Source organism: Carassius gibelio, chromosome B12 (genome assembly GCF_023724105.1).
Source record: "Carassius gibelio isolate Cgi1373 ecotype wild population from Czech Republic chromosome B12, carGib1.2-hapl.c, whole genome shotgun sequence".
Taxonomy (NCBI): Eukaryota; Metazoa; Chordata; class Actinopteri; order Cypriniformes; family Cyprinidae; genus Carassius; species Carassius gibelio.
The window spans coordinates 9,728,408-9,746,089 of record NC_068407.1 but is presented as its reverse complement, the minus strand read 5'-3'; the positions used below and the strand labels follow the sequence as shown (position 1 = coordinate 9,746,089).

Sequence of the window (17,682 nt, the reverse complement as noted above, 5' to 3'; positions counted from 1 at the left end):
ATATTATTTATCGCAATATTTAGTGCCTTACAGTACACAATATAGCCTAATCACAACGAACAGATCTTTTTAACTGTTCCTAGAGTTAAGAGAGAGATTGGGAAATATGCTTTCTGTGTTAGAGCCCCTCGTGATTGGAACAGTCTTCCTGCATCCATTCGCTCGCTTAGATCTCTTCCTCTGTTCTGAACTGCTTTGTTAACACATCTTCAGAATACTTGTCTATGTTTTTAGCATTTCAAATTTGGCATCGATATGTGTCATGTTATGTTTGTGTGTATATATGAATGTGCTTATGCATATATACATTCAGTTGTATTTGGGATTATTGTTATATGCAATATGTTGTATCAGTTGTTCTCAAAGATCTCATGAAATACCCCTCTTAAAACCTAGTCCTGGATTAAAAGGGTTTTACTTAAAAGGGGTATAAAATAAAATGTCTCATGGGGTTGATCTTCTAATAAATGTTTATAAATAAAATAAATAAATAAATTTAGTAAAGGATTTGTTGACTGATTCAATGAATGAGTGAACATGACTGAGTGAAATTGGGAGTTTGAGATTTTTGGTGGGACTTATTAAAAGAGGAGTAAAAATAAACACAATATAAAGCATTGAAGGTAGCATTAGCAAGCATTAATACAATTATACCATGCAACCCTAGTACTGAGAGGCAAAGAGAAGGAAGTAGAGAGGAATTTGGAAATGAGGGCATAGTGATGAAATGAGGGAAGCATGGTGTTATGGGAGTCGGTTGAAGATGGATTCTGAGTGTTTAGGCAGTCTTCTCTACTGTGTGACCTACTTAATGAATACAAATGTCACACCAAACAGCAAAAGGTCATTTAAAGGTTCTATAAGGTGACTCACATAGACTTAGCTTCTGGCCACAGAAGCACACACTTTCATTACGGTTTCTTGGTCTCCCCCTGATCACTTAATCTGGGTTAATGCTATTATCAAAGACCAATCCTCCCAAATGCCTGTGCCTTCTCACTTCTGCATTCTAGAAGCTACAATTACCCATCCGTAGCCCCCTTCCTACTGTGGACGTTCATGCAACATCAACCCAAGTGCTGAGAGTCATTTTGACTGTCGCAGTCACTTCCTTTCCAACACTTCACCGTAGAGGTGACACACACACTGAGTTGCCCTTGGCGACTGCATTCCGTGGGTCAAAGTTCAATACCTTGATTTACAGCATCCTGTCTGGTCGGCTCTGCGGAAATGAGGCTCCTCACCACAGTGTCTTCAAGAAAAAAAGTCACTGCCAAGAGAAATTATGACACACTATTATCTTTTGACTCCTGCAAACATTTCCATGAAATTTTTCCATCCTTTTCTCAAGCATCCAGACGTGTTTTCTGCTAATATTATTTTATGGCCTGAGAAGTATGACATGGAATTTATTATTATTATTATTATTATTATTAGACTAATTATTATGTTTTCCATACAGTTTACAAGCTCCGAAAATTTTTTTAAAAATTTAGTTTAAGAAGTAGTTTAATTTGCATTTTGACACTTAGAGTTTAAAATCAGTTCAGTCAACATCACTGGATCTCAAGTCTCAAGATTGGAAACTACAAAACTGGAAACAAACAAAATTTTGACAGGAACATTCCCAGAAACAGAAATGGGATCAAATGTCATAGTTCCGAACCAAATCAAAAATTTAAAATGGCCATTAACCAGTTAATAACGTTATTTTATCGTTCCATTTAATATTTGAATTTGCGCAAAATTCGACATTTTTTTAAACTGAAGAACTTAAATTAAATTTTTGCTCCTCACATAAAAATATTATTAAAGCTACCAAAAGTTTGAACCATACTTCATAAATCGTATTGACTATGCGATACTTTTGTTGTTGTTATTTTTTTGTTACTGTATTTTCCGGACTATAAGTCGCACTTTTTTTCATAGTTTGGCTGGTCCTGCGACTTATAGTCAGGTGCGACTTATTTAACAAAATTAATTTAACATGAACCGAGAGAAATGAACCAATACAAAACATTACCATCTCCAGCTGCGAGAGGGCGCTCTATGCTGCTCAGTGCTACTGTAGTCTACACAGAGCAGCATAGAGCGCCCTCTCGCGGCTATAGACGTTAATGTTTTCTCTTGGTTCTAAATAAATTTGACTTATAGTCCAGTGCGACTTCTATGTTTTTTTTCCTCGTCATGACATATTTTTGGACTGATGCGACTTATATTCTGGTGCGACTTATAGTCCGAAAAATATGGTATGTCCTTTTATTCTCATTGAATTTTTATTGTTTAAATAAAGAGCAGCAGGCATATTCTGCAAAATATCTTTCAGCAGCATTTGTGGGAGAGATTCCTTTATGTATGTATGGCTTTAAACTGAAATGATTTAGCCAGTGGGATTATTTTGGTTCTGTATTCTCTCGTCTTTCTGATGCGGGATGCTTTTCTTATTGATTAGTCCACATCTGCGTGTACAGGCAAGCCTGTAGTTTTGAAATTGGAATAGATTTTTTCCCTTCCACATTGATTGGCCCAGGTGACAGCTAATTACTCAAGAGTGTGTTTGTTTGTGTGTTATGCAGAGTTGATATTATTTCATGTGGTTCATTTGTTATGGTGCTCTGGTTGACTGACATGTTTTAACATCTGTTGTGTTGTTCCTACAGAGGGCAGTCTTTTTTCCAGACGCATGTATGTAGCGTGTTATGATGTTCTGGCATGTTTGTGTTTTCATTTCCTCTGGTTAATATTTTGTTGCTTTGGCTGTCACATGATAAGATACTGCAGATGTGTAAGTGTGCAAAACTGTGTGTCCGTTAGTCTGCTGTGGAGAGGCACGGTCTCTTCTAAACAAGGAACTTAAATTTTTATTTATTTTTTTAATCCGAGATTGGCAAACAGTGCTGTTTTCTCTGAAAATGTCTCCTCTTCTGAGAGAGACAACTGACCTTTCACTCAAACACACATCCAACAACGTTATAAGATGGTTTTTCTTCTTCATGTGAGGCATCCAGATCTGACTCAAACAGCTGATGTATAGAACACAGTCCCCACCCTACACTTTTTTGATATTCTGTTTTACTCTTAAGTATGTTAAAATCAGTGTTGGGAAGGTTACTTTGTAAATGTAACAGGGTAACTTGTAATGGTAATTCTGTAACCTAAGGTTCCAACTAATTGTGTTTTGATTACTTTTGTAAATTTTCTAATGAATGCTTGCAACTAATAATCATTTTCAAACATTTAAAGCAGGCAGGGTTAAAATTACAATAGTACTGAACACTGATTACTGACAGATTTTCAAAATCCTTCATCATTTGAATTATGATTTTAACCATTTAAAAGCACAGCCACCATAAAATCTGACTTCAGCACCTTTTTTTACTTTAAGATCGTTCTGAGGTTAAATACTCAGATGAATCAAAACTAAATTTAGATTTTAAAATCATAAGAAATGGTTTAATAGCTATGATGCTATTTTTGAAATCAAATCTTTGCACAGCTGTGACTGGAAACACTGGCATCTAACATAGACCAGATGGTGGATCGGCACCTAGAAAGGACCTCTACATCCCTGAAAGACAGCGGAGACCAGGACAACTAGAGCCCCAGATACAGATCCCCTGTAAAGACCTTGTCTCAGAGGACCACCAGGACAAGACCACAGGAAACAGATGATTCTTCTGCACAATCTGACTTTGCTGCAGCCTGGAATTGAACTGCTGGTTTCGTCTGGTCCGAGGAGAACTGCCCCCCAACTGAGCCTGGTTTCTCCCAAGGTTTTTTTCTCCATTCTGTCACCGATGGAGTTTCGGTTCCTTGCTGCCCTGGCTTCTGGCTTGCTTAGTTGGGGTCACTTCATCTACAGCGATATCCTTGACTTGATTGCAAATAAATGCACAGACACTATTTAACTGAACAGAGATGACATCACTGAATTCAATGATGAACTGCCTTTAACTGTCATTTTGCATTATTGACACACTGTTTTCCTAATGAATGTTGTTCAGTTGCTTTGACGCAATGTATTTTGTTTAAAGTGCTATATAAATAAAGGTGACTTGACATTGCCTTGGCGGAAATAGTTAACATTGAGAAATAAGGCATATACATAAACACAAAAAGGAAATAAATCCGTTATTGAATAAGCATGTGTCCTGTGTGGCTTAAACTCATGAAACATTGATGTCTCATATATTAGAGCAGTCAATGAAGTTTGTGAAAGAAATCAGTTAAAACTGTATGTGTGTGTGTGTGTGTTTGTAAAAATAGATTAACATTTTCATAAGTAACAAGCAAGTGTGTCCATTTTTTCTTTTTACTGGAAGAGTGAAATAACACTCTTAAAGTGGTCCTATCAAACAGATCCGTGGACTTTCTCTTTTGAGACAAACTTCTCATTGGCTTTTCTGGAGGATCTTGGCTGAGAATATTTAGCATGTGCAGTTTATTGTCTCTTCATCTTTTCCCTATTTTGTTTATTTTCACACGTGTTAACGACTTCACAGCTTGCCCAGAACAACAGGGGAATTAGCCAACACAGGCTTGATTAAACAAGCGAAAATATGGTACGACAGACCGGTGTTGTGTTTAGAGATTTTGAAGAGGCATAGAGATAGGACAGATGTGCTGTGTATGTAAGTGTGTGTGTGTATCTGTCGGAGCTCATGGCCGCTGGATATGGACATTCTAGCCAGAGCGGCCGTGTGTGTCCACCTCTCTTATCTCCTGCAGATCCCTTCCTTTCATCTCCTTTCAGACCTACAGGGTACTGGACAAACCTCTCCTTAAAATATAGTCCCCTGCAACACACGCACACACTCCAAGGCTGCTATCTCACTGCTACAGATGAGGACCTTCCTGTACAGGCCAAATGACATCCCCCCCCTGTCCTCGTCCCACTACCACACACACACACACACATTAGGGTTGGTTCCCATCTCACCTGGCTCAGTGTCCCCTCCTCCACGGTTAACAGTCTTTCACTCCCTTTCTATCCTTCCACTCCTGTTGTTTTTCTGCCTTTGCCTTGACTCTAATCTGAGCCTGTGTGACATCTGGAATGTCCTCTGGTTTTGATCGAGATAGTGAGAGAGAGATGGGGGGGGGGGGGAGACATCGTTTGAACGCAGGCAGACACCTTTAAACACTGTAATTTAAAGCATCTATTGTGTTAATTACATAGCAGAGGTTCAGTTCTGTTCTCTGTATTTGTTTTTTGTTCAGGACCTTCAGTGACAGACATGAAAACCCAAGAGCATCGTTCCAGCCCTCTGAAATCACACACACAAAGTGAGTATAGAGATGAATATAAAGCTCATCTTTTAAGGTCAACTAATAATAATCACTGTTGTAGTCACCAAGATTTTGTCTGCTTTAGAAGTACTTGATTAGATCAAGAGTACTTTTTTATTTGAGTTCATCACACAATCATTTTTAATGTTTAATAAGGGGTAAAAACACATTTGGTTCCATTCATCTCATATCTTTTAAGAAAAATGTGTTCTTTGTGAACGTCCCATAATCTTGACACTTAATTGCCACTAATTGTTGTCTGATGAATCAAAAATGTCACAAACCAGTCACAAAATTAAAAGATTTGGTCCTTTTTTATGTTTGTATGTAATTCTTACTGAATTGAAATCACTGGGAAATGTTTGAAAAATAAATTCACTTTAAAAGTCCCTTCCAAGTACTTAGGTTCCTTTGTCCTAGCCTGACTACGTCAGACTTCCTACTTCCGCTCAATTTCATTTTGCTTCTGTACTCAGTCTGATACAGCGTCAGAGCTTTCTGTTTGCCACCGGTCTGGAAACAGCCGGGCCAATCAACGAACAGAGGGCGGGCTGAGAGCCGTGACGTAGATGCTAAGTGCCGAGTTTTACATTGTAGGTTAGAGAAATCGAAAACCGAAACGACCGGAAATGGGAAACGAGACACGGGAAGCAATTCGCTCTGTTATGGAGAACATTCAACTCTTTTTCAAACTGCAAAAGTCGTTTACAGCCATGTTCACTCGGGTATTTCGCTCGCATCATCATGTGTTTACAACAGGTTTACAGTGGAAGTTCAATCATAGATTTGAGTTCGATGCATGATGTCTGTGCTTCGATGCGGCTGTACAGGCGCATAACATACGTCATAACTAAACGTATATGATTGGCTTACGGGTAACCAATGATTTTAAACTTCAGACAAGCGCCCCCTAGCGAGAGAGAAAACACTTCTCTATTATGCCATTCCAGACTCTGTCTACGAAGCAAAGTGAAGTAGCAGAGTCTGGTATTACCAGGCTACCTTTGTCCATCCCTATAATCACTTAGAATTAAAATGACAATAACAATTTTGTAATGTTGGGCTATCAGGTAAGTCCCATGACCTATTGACCAACATATGGTCTACATTCCTTTACGCATGAGTGAGGAGTAAATACACACATGCACACTAAATTCATTCCCACAAAAACATTCTGGTACTCACAACAAAAAACAGACCTACATACAGATATGCATGGTGACCAGAGCGTAACCCTTCTCTAAAATAAACACCAGATCTCACCTTTGAACTCATCACCTTTCATACTGTTATTGGTCCGGGATGCTCTTATTTTTCTTCATGGGACTGTGGCTAAAAATAAGTCCCCATTTCTTGCACCTAAAATAGAGTACTCTCCTCCCCTTCAACTGTTCTCAACTTCCCCTTTTAGGTCCGGTAAAAGCCCAGCTCTTTATGATGTTTCTGTTTTTAACCTAATTAATTCTATAGTGGCCTAAATGGGATTAGGAATTACCCTGTTTTGTGCTTACAGACTTCTAAAACTGAGTGCTGAAACATCATTTACATTTTTTCCATCTTCATCAGCAATTTTTAGAGCCACACTTTACACTTTTTTTTTTTTTTTTTCCTGACTAATGACTTAGTTTAGTTTAGTACTTACTACTAAAAACGTATTTCTAATTAATCAAACATTGTTCCAAAGCATCTCTTTTGTCAAAAAGTTATTGAGAACTATGTAGTTTGTTACATAGTTTGCTTAACTGGTAAAACTTGGCACTAGCAGTCATTGGTTTGATTCCAAAGGGAAAAGCGCAAACTAATAAATGCATATCTTGGATGCCTTGTAAGCAACTATGGATAAATGTGTCTGCCAAATCAATAAATGTAACTCTACTGTTTTATCACTGTTGTGTTTTATATGTTATTTTCCACATCAACAATTGTTAGGCTGAAGGCCACAAGGTTGTGTGGACAGTCATGACTTGTTTTGAGTATGGTTGTTTAACTGTTATTCTTGTTCATGTAATGACTCTACTGCTGGGCAGCTGTTGTGCTTTAAAAGCGGTTTATTCCTTCTACAAGTGTGTGTGTGTGTGTCAGTGTGCATTAGGAAGCATGAGGAGGTAAAAGACTTAGTGGGCTGCAGCATGAACAAGAGAACTACGCCAAGTTGAATCAAAAGAGGGCTCAAACTCTTTGCCTGAGGGTAAATTGATGTGTGAGTGTGTGTGGGAAGAGAGAGTGATAATGAAAAAGGAGTTAGACCCCCTCTTTCTTTCAGTTCACTTTTGTTACATGTTATTTCTTAAATTAAAAAAGTTGAAGGCGTTATCTTGTTTTGACAGGTGATGCTCGGCCCCACTCCCAAATGAAAGGTCTCCAGTTTCGCAGCATTGCCCCCAAAGCCCCAGCAGTGATTCCATCCTCTGCAGTTCTATCCTGCCAACCTCCCTCAGCCCTTCCAGAAGCATCCACGGCTGTCAGCCCCAAATCCATCCTTGTCCCTGCCCAGAACTATGCACTCATGCAGGTGGCTGGACAAGAGGGGACCTTCTCATTGGTGGCCTTACCTCAGACACAACAGCAACAGCCAATCCAGAAGAACCTTAAGCTGCCTATTCCCAGATACCAACCGGTGCGAAGCAAGAGCGCTCCAGAAAAAGGCTGTAGCAAGATGCTGAGTCCAGCCAAGCTTTCTGCAACCGTACAAGCTCAGTCACCTGCTGTGAAATCAGATCAGAGTTCAGACCCAGTATCAGAGCATCTTGTTTTGATTGATGCTCGTTTATCGTCTGAAAACAACGTTGGGCCCTTGCTCCCAGGATCACATACAGAACAAAATGTGGAACAAAAAAGCAATGCCGGTCCACTCAAAAACCACCACTATCCTTCTGGAACCTCTCTTGTTGCCCCTGTCAAGAAAATCTCACCAGTTAAAACCCAAATAGAAGGTCAAGCCACGGTTGGCAGTGCCATCACACTCCTCTCACCCACTATCTTTAGCAAAGCTGTTCAGATCATTCCATCTCCACCCAAGGGCAAGCTGCCTATCCTGCCCTATGCCAAGGTGAAGAACTCTCTGCTGGCACCAACCAGCCTTGCCAGCACCCCATTCTCAGAAAAGCAGACTGGAGCCAAAAGCAGCTTGAAAAGCCCTCCAGACAACAAAATCAAGTCGACAGACAGCAAAGTTCAAAGTGAAAGCCCAAGTCTAGACCACAACAACTCCCAAATCAAGAAACCTCCAGGCAAGAAACGGGGGAGGAAGAGAAAAACTATGGAGGATATTCTAGCCTTCGAAGCCCGAAAGAAGAGATCCTTGTCGTTTTTTAGAAGGAGGGTACCTGAGAAATCTCCAGCTGGTGTGTCGAATTCTTCCTCTCAAGAGAAGCTGCTTGACATATCCAAAAAGTATCGAAGTATTCGTCCCAAACCGATACTGGTAATGGAAACCACTATTCCACAACTTGTTCCACTCCCTTCCTTGTCAGCATCAGAGAACCTTGATCAGGAGCTCATATTAGGACAGCAGATATCAGGAAAACAATCGAGTGCTCCACTGTGTTTGCAAGCTACTGATCAGCAGCCTGTGGTAGAATGTAAAAGTGGTGGAGGAGTGATTTACACAAGAAGTCATCCGCTGCATCGTTGTCCTACCTGCAACAGGTGTTTCCAGTTCAAACATCACTTGCAGAGCCACATGAACAGCCACAGTAACCTGCGGCCTTACGTCTGCCCGGTATGCAGGAAGGCCTACGCTCACTCAGGAAGTCTTAGCACTCATATGAAGCTCCACCATGCGGAAAGCAGGCCCCGGAAGAGCCTTTGCTGTGAATTCTGTGAGAAGTCTTTTGGCTATGTGGGTGTCTACTTCAGCCACTTGAGAGAGGTGCACCGGGTAATACTAACTGTTGAACCGTCCATCAGTCAACACGAAGAAAACATGTCTGTAGGAGAGTAAGTAATAGTAAACTTTGAGCGTTGACTCTTGCTACAGCCTCCTTGTTCTTGACATAGACGTTCCTTGTCTTTCAGGTTTTCGGAAGCTGGTGAACAGGCCTCAGAACAACGTGTTGACCCAGTCGAGCTACAAATTAAGTGTGGCCGCTGCCAGGCCATCACCCCTACCTTTGCTGACATGAAGCTGCATTTGTTGTATGTGCATGAAGAGGAGGTCCAGGTGCAATTGAGGGATGGGGCCATTCGTGGGGGCCGTGAAGCAGAGGATGAACTGGTCAAACATGCAGCACATTACTGGAGGCAGCTCAATGAGAAACGCAACCTAGTGCACAGCGATGAGGAGTTCTTCTCCTTTTCCAAGTTCAAACGCCACCACCATTCTCACCATCAAGAAGCCAAAGAGAGTCAAGAAGAGGAGATGATAGGTAAGGAGGGCCGTGTATTAAAGGGCCTCAGTAAAGGTTTATCCCTGAGGGTGGGATCTCACTTTAACTGCATCCTTTGCTGTAAGGTGTTTAATAAGAAACAGGACGTTATTGAGCATTGGAGGGCACAGCACAACTGTGAAAATCCCACCCTTCTATGGGATGTCCTGGACTTCAAAGGGGAGAGCAAGCTTACTGATGGGCCAAATTAACTGCAAATGGGTAATTTATTATTTGCTCCATGTGTCAACTGTGTGGTTTATGCAATGACGTTAATGCAAAAAAAAAATCACTAATAGACTTTTTATGTTGTTGTTTTGTTTTGCACAGTTTTTTAACATCACAAACGTTGTTTTGTTATGCTTGAATTTCTTTATGTTTGGTCTTTTTATTTAACGTGCATTAAAGCAGAAGAAAGTGATCTATAAAATTCACTAACCATAAATTCAGTCTTAAACATAACTGTGGTCCAGGTGCAGATGTTACATTACTGCCAGCAAATAGAAAAGCCTAGAGATGATAATTATAATTTTTAAGGTTTGTGGACACAGTGTGTTAGTAACTGCTTCAGTTGAGTGAATAAGGTGAAGCAGACTAACAAAGGCTCATCAAAAACACATTGCCACTCAGACAAATTGAAAATTTGCTATAGTCTGAATACAAATGGGGAATGATTAGCATGCTTGAAACAACATGTCAAAGAACATTCAAAGTAACACAAATTATCAGTGACATTCGACAAACACATATACATAATCACACCGTTTCAGTCCACATTCCACAGCTAAAATAAGTACTGCAAAAAAAAAAACTCAGCTTTTAGACAAGCAGGACAACTAGTAAGGATTTAAAATATAATTAAGAAAATAATACACTCAGTTTGGCCAGTTTTAACTGTTAAATTTAGTATGAATGTGTGTAAATTGAGTGTTTCATGAAATATTCTGTTGTTTTTTGGATGGAAATATTATGTTTAAAAATAGTTTTTTTTATGGTGAAATGTGGTGATTTATTTAATCAATTTATATTATCAGCCTATTCAAAAATATTTCTATTCATAAAAAAAAATTCAGGGTAAAAAAACAAACTAATTGTTATATATGTATAGATAGATAGATTACAAATATATCTAAAAAAAATAGAGTATACAACTGTATATTGAGAATATATATTTACACAAAGACCCCCCTTGCTGTTTTGATCTAAAAAATTAACAATGAAATATATTTACATGTTACAGTGTCTTAAATGTTAAACCGGCTTTAGCTACATTACCAGTCAAAGATTTGAGCACACTTTTTGGCTGATGATTAAATGTTAAAATACATTTTTAGGCCTTACATAAATGACATGTGTGTAATCTTTTCATTAAAATGCAAAAAAAAAAAGGATGATGGGACCGAATAGTAAAGAAAGCAGCCAACAAGTGCCCAGCACACATGGCATCTCCTTTAGTGTTTTTTATTTTAATTTTAAAAATAAAATAAAATAAACACAAAAAAATACCTTCCCAGGTGGATTCTTCATTACTTTGTTGAGAGATTGCCCAGAGTGTGTGGAGCTGGAATCTAGGCTGCTTAAAAGCTGAAATACACTACATGATTTTTCCCCATTTAGCAGTCTGGAAGAGTCCATTCTAGTTTCCAAAAGTTACAGCCAGTTTGCCGATTTTGGGTGGTCCGAGTTGACAAATTTGAGAAAATCACAGTGTGTAATAGGTGCATTTTTTTGCCTCAGACAGTGATTTATTCCACTTGGAGGAAATCAGACAAATTGGATATTTTTAGCCGATTTTAAGTTTGTTACAGTTTGTTGTGTTTGGAACGACTTCCAAATCTTTTAGTTTACGTGTTTTAGTCGACCAGTGTATGAATCTGTTCAGTCTTGTAGCATATTCCAGCCTTAAAATAAAATATATTGACTTTAGTTGACTTTACTACTCTGAAAAATATAGACATTCAAAGAATGTGTGTTCAAACCTTTGACTGTTGTCGTGATCTACTTTACATCTACTCTACTTTTTTTGTAAAGCAAACTGATAGTTCACTAACATTACATTCTTGACACAAAACGGACAGCAAATCTCAAAGCACCAACTCATTTGTCTTTCAAAGTTGAATTCATATTTTAGATAACCTTAAGTCAGTAATGTTGATCTTAACAGTCAGTAAACAGATAAATGCTGCTTGTCTTGTTGAAATTACCCCGCCAGTGTAGGACTTGTCTTTGGTGGATTGCTCCTGACTTAAGCCTGATTTACCTTCAAAAGAGAATGAAAAGAAATGACTTTGTTTCAGATGTGGTCTTATTATACTTAAAGTGATTGATTGTTTAGTGAATCGGTTTCACTTTCACAAGCCAGTAATGACACAAACAGTCTGGTAGCATTTCCAGTTCTGAAGATTTCCCCGCCACTGTGACAGATAAACGTGTCTGTTTGTGGCTTTAGATAAAGTAAGCCCTAAATAGCATTTGTACGAGAGCGAGCATTGTCCCTGCATTATTGATTATTGGTGCCTAAATAAAAAAAGAAATGAATAACGAAAGTAATAGTTGGTGTGTTTATTTTATGCAACAACCTCCTGGCTGTCAGTCTTTGATTTCTCCCGTCATCACTCTAATGAGCACAAGCCATCACATAAGCTGCTGCATCTTAAGGCTTATCTTATACCATATTACAAAGACATTTACCGCAAGACTTCATTTGTAGGTTGCACAGAACAGTGAGCCGGGTAAGGCAAGAATTAAATCAATTTCAGCTGGACACATGATGGATTCATATTTAGACAACAACCTATATTCACTGAAGGAGTGCTAATGCTTTTATAATGTTTCTTGAATCATTAAGTGTCATCACATCGTAATATTAGTTTCCCATCCCAGTGTGATCCTTTTTTGGCCACAAATGCAACATCCAGTGTGTTTTATATTGCTTATAATTGTGAGTTACAGTCCTTCGATCTCAGTGCTTCCCAAGCAGCTCTGGCTCTGATTTATAACCTACATTAAATGATCGTAACTTCTCTGTCCCAATATATAGCGCAGTCACTTTAGATGCAGGTAGTGAAGGAACGTCAACACCGATGCATATTCCTCTTTAATCTGTGTGGCACTCCACTCTCTCTCTTCACACCAGAAACATGATCACTCACAGGAGATCAAAGCCCATCCTTCTAACAGGATTAGAGAATGGAGCTTTAGAAGGAAGAGAGTGTCTGTTTTAAAGTAAATGAAGGATGTAGGTCTGTAGAGAAGAGAGGCGGAAAGGAGGTTGCAGGAAAAAGAAAGGAAGTAGGAGGAGATTGCAGAGACGCGATGCTGGGGAAAATAAAACATCTAAAGAGACGGTAAAAGAAATGGGGAGAATTGACGGTGAAATTGCATGTATGCGCACACCATCCATTTAATTTGCAGAGATGACCATGATGAGAATGAATTCTTCATGAAGTATGATGAATGGATACTGAAAAAGAATGATCGAAAAAGTTCTCCAGTCCAAAAAAAAGCAGCAGCCGAGATACGGCGAGCATGTAGACATTTTAATGCAGCATTAACCTGCATGGAGACTAATGGAAGCAAGAAGCTCTATCGATCCGTCCCGGTTTGCACGGAGGAGGCGAAATAGAGAGATGATGCTGAGCTGAAGATGAATGAATGAAGTGAAGGGTCTGTCTGAAGTAGATAACATCACCTGCATTTACAGACAGGCCTGTCTGGAACCCAGAGTGTGATGTGAACTGAATGATCACATTCACTGGAATGAGATACTTAGCAACATTGAAAGCTTTATGAGAGAAAGGAAGCATATCAGAGCATCTTACCTCTCATAACCTGTGATATGATCTTTTTATTTGACGCTACAGAGGATTTAAAAATCTAGAATCAGACTTGTATCGATTCTTTAGGAATTGTTTAAAATGTAAAAAGCAAACAATTTGCAACATCTAAAAACAAGATCAGTTTAAGTTGGGGGAAATAATTTTAGCCTATTGGGAAACTAAAATTTTTGTGTTTTATGTGTAAACTTGATTACATTTGCACTACTGTTCAAAGGTTTGGAATCAGTAAGCTTTTGTAAAGAAAAATAAATGTATTCATTAAGCATGCATTAAACCGACTGTAAAGACATAATGTTAAAAAGTTTTCTATCTTAAATGCTGTTAATGCTGTTTAAACGTTATGGTGGCACAGTAGTACACTAAACAACAACATTTTCACAACACAATGCATAGAACTAATTTGTTTATGTTTTTTTTAATGCCTTTTATTGAGATAGAACAGTAGAGAGATAACAGGAAAGCACTGGGAAGATCTGCAACGGACCTTGACAAGAATCAAATTCAGGTCGCCTTGAGTGCAGTGCGCTGTATGTTGATGGACTAACCACGAGGCTATTGTCGCCAACGACTAATTTTGTTTTGTTGTGCTAATTTTGTGTTGCAGCTTATTTCCATTGTGTTGTGCTAAATTTGGATGTGTTGCGACTTGTTTCCATTATGTAGTGGCTTGTTTCCGTTGTGTTGTGCTAACGTCATTGTGTCGTGGCTTGTTTGCGTTGTGTTGTGCTAATTTCGTTGTGTTGTAGAAATTTTATGTTGTGCACTACTGGGCCACCATATATATTCATCAAAGAGTCCTGAACAAAAATGTGTCACACAAAAATATTAAGCAGTACAGTTGTATTTAACATTGATAATAAGAAATATTTCTTGAACATTAAATTAGCATATTTGAATGATTTCTGAAGAGCCATGTGACACTGAAGACGGAAGTAAGGGCTGCTGAAAATTCAGCTTTGCCAACACAGGAATAAATAATTATGATGTTATTTGGTTAAGAAACAACAACCTTTTGAACAGTAGTGTAGTTAGATTTATGCATAAAACAGTTTGCCAGTTGGGTAAGAAAAATAAACTTAATTCAAGATCATCTGAAAGCAAGTCTTATATATTATGCCATTTTGCTTCTTACACTTCCTTCCCATCTTTCTTTTTTTAATGGGTCAGAGAACATGATATTTATGATATTAAAGGTGCTGTAGGGAACTTTTGTAAAAAAATATTTTTTACATATTTATTAAACCTGTCATTATGTCCTGACAGTAGAATATGAGACAGATAATCTGTGAAAAAAAATCAAGCTCCTCTGGCTCCTCCCAGTGGTCCTATTGCCATTTGCAGAAAGTCATGCGCTCCCGGTAAAAAACAACCAATCAGAGCTGCGGTCTGTAACTTTGTTTGTGTTCAAAATGTAGAAAAATGAACATAATAAGAGAGTTCACCATGAATCCATTTCCCAAACTGTGTTTTTAGCTTGTCCTGAATCACTAGGGGACACCTATAATAAGTGTTTATATTCGGACTATTTTAGATTGCTTCGGGGGTAACGCGGCGGAGTAACCCAGTACCTTTGTGGTTCTTCATAGACATAAACAGAGAGAAGTAGCTCCGGCTACAATGTTCTTCCGCAAGACGCAAGCAGTTCTGTTTATTAACCGCTAGAGCGTCCAAAGTTCCCTACTGCAGCTTTAAGTGGTTCATTAAAAACTAAACTAAAAAGATCTATGAGGTCTGAATATATATGTTTCTTCCCATTCAAATATTTATATAGAGAGAGAGATACGAAGCCCTTGTCAGTGACATTGCCACTTTTTTGGTCTCTCCTGTATGCTGTGTGGTCCAGATGGTACAGAATCTCTGTTCCACTGGGTCTCTAGTAGACCGCCCAGAGGGACAGTAGCCATCTGCCCAGGACATCTCACTACCCACACACACACAACTACACACACAGACAAAAGAGCCTCTAAACTGCTCATCTTGAACACTTCCTGATTTCATCATCAACGGTCAAAGCACCCCAACGAAGGGGCCCCAACTTCACCCAGGGCCAATCTTGGAGCTTTTAGTTATTACGTAAACACTATTCAAGTCACTGAAGTTGTTCGCAAATACATATTTGTTTGGTTTATTTATAGTTCGATATTCCCTTGTTGATTAAACACGCTCCTGTTTTCATTCTCAGCCAATCAGTGCTCGCTCATTCCTCGGAATAGATTAGTGATAATTGGCTCTCGGTTGTCAGTACTTTAGCATCCTAATGAGAGCAATATTACTAATCTAAAAAGGGGAGTGAGAAGGTACTCCAAGTTTGACTGTTTTTAATGAGACCCAGGTAGGCTAACCAGAGCAGTCTGGAGTAATTAGGAAAGGATGTAGAGCATTTTCTCTCCCCCCGTCCCGCCCCACCACCATCTTCCAATGTCTTCCCAAAGAGAGGATCCTGACAGTGGAAATCTAAGGGGGGGCTCAAGGGAATTAGGTCTGCCTGAGTGATAACCTACATTCACCCAATCCAACGTATTTCTGCAAATAAGGCTAATGACATACCACAGGCCTGCAGACATGCATGAATATTGTGTTATGTGCATGTAAGCGCAACATTAACTAATATTCAAAAACCGGCCACCTACACATTAAGACATGAATGCATAATCATTTCTTCTTCTTTATGCACCTATACATACATGTTGCATGGAGGAACTTGTAATTGTGCATCCATACACACTGTTGCACACACAACCTTTGATGATGCTCTTCTTCTCCTTTGATGGCAGTTACCTGCGGCATGTTCTGAAATTCTCTTAACCTTATCTGATAGGTTAATTAGTAATGCATATTCATCGCACTGGATGCCAGGAAAATGTCAGAAGCGATATGGAGGAGTGCTTTGCATTTACCTAGGCGACATTACAACTATATCAACAAGTATTTTTAAACCGCTCCCCTTTTCTATCACGCTTCATCAACAACTGCATAGAATCTAATACACGATTACAATTAGAGTTGATCATATTTCACTCCAGTCCTCCTTTCCTCTGTTTTCACTTTCACGCCAGTTTGCAGGACTAATGAGTTCTCGCAATTTGCAATTAAGAAAAGCATTTTATCGTTATCACCTCCAGCTATATTCCATCCCTCCTTCCTCCCTCACACCCCCTTTCCCAGATGGAGTGTTACAGTGGCCTCCCTTTGTGATGATCCCCCTTAGGGAAACCTGGATCCCACCTCGGCGGTCAGAATCAATTACGTTCATATCTCTCTCTCTCTCTCTGCTGTTTCTACGAGTCAGATTTTGCAGGCGCAGCACAGACTCCCCCGTCAGGTCCTGAGAAAATACTCCTCCTTTCAGTGCATTTAACGGGTTTAGAGGGGGCACTGGAGAGGTGATAAATTCACTCAGAGCGAGAGGAAAATGGAGAGAGGGGGAAAGGTGTATGTATGGGCCGGGGAAGCGGATGACAGGTAGGAATAATAACCAGACAGATGAGGGAGGAGAAACAGGGACAGAGAGAGAAGAGGGTGCATGTTATAGAGTGAGGCAAAGTATTTTTATAATTATCATGAAAGTTTGTTTTGATTAGTTGATGCAAATTTTAAAGAGATTCATGTTTTGTAAGCACTTTATTAAATATCCCTTGTTTGTGTCAGTCAGCAGTTTTTTTTTTTAACCAATCAAACCTACAACGTTCTAATTAAAATTTCCCTATCATCCATCTATCTATCCATCCATACATCTTGGGACTTTTATGTAAAATACAAGAGGATAGCTTGAAAAAATATCTTAAATATATAGCTTCAGCTTAAAGTTCATAGGTTATTGTTTGATATGCATGCCTTAAAGAGACAGCTCACCCAAAATGGAGATAGATAGATAGATAGATAGATAGATAGATAGATAGATAGATAGATAGATAGATAGATAGATAGATAGATAGATAGATAGATAGATAGATAGATAGTAAGAACATGAGTGTACAGTTTTTAAAAAATAGCCTTCTAGCTTTAAAGTTAAAACTATTTTAAACTACATTTCCAGCAAGGTTTCGTCAAGCCAAGACAAGGGTTTGTCTTGAAAAACATTCTGTTTCTAGTTTTATATTAAGGTCTGTGTAGTTCGGTGCCTAATCATGGAGCTAATCCAAAAGCGTTCAGGTCTGTATCCTTCAGTTACTTGCAATGTTGAAATA

The 17,682-nt window shown here is 38.9% G+C and overlaps 1 protein-coding gene across 9 annotated transcripts in view; it reads left to right on the top strand.

Moving 5' to 3' along the window:
• The window catches only part of LOC127969099 (zinc finger protein 438), a 61,433-nt gene that overhangs the window by 41,270 nt on the left and 2,481 nt on the right, over positions 1-17,682 (top strand). For 6 of the 9 annotated variants that reach the window (XM_052570786.1, XM_052570784.1, XM_052570782.1 and 3 more), the window contains 3 exons: positions 5,221-5,286; positions 7,617-9,228; positions 9,307-12,200. In XM_052570786.1, coding sequence (XP_052426746.1) covers positions 5,238-5,286; positions 7,617-9,228; positions 9,307-9,868 — 2,223 coding nt within the window. In that variant the 5' untranslated portion in view covers positions 5,221-5,237 and the 3' untranslated portion in view covers positions 9,869-12,200. Of the gene's footprint in view, positions 1-5,220; positions 5,287-7,353; positions 7,478-7,616; positions 9,229-9,306; positions 12,201-17,682 lie in introns of those variants that run through there. The other 3 variants (XM_052570788.1, XM_052570789.1, XM_052570787.1) reach the window with 3 other exon arrangements.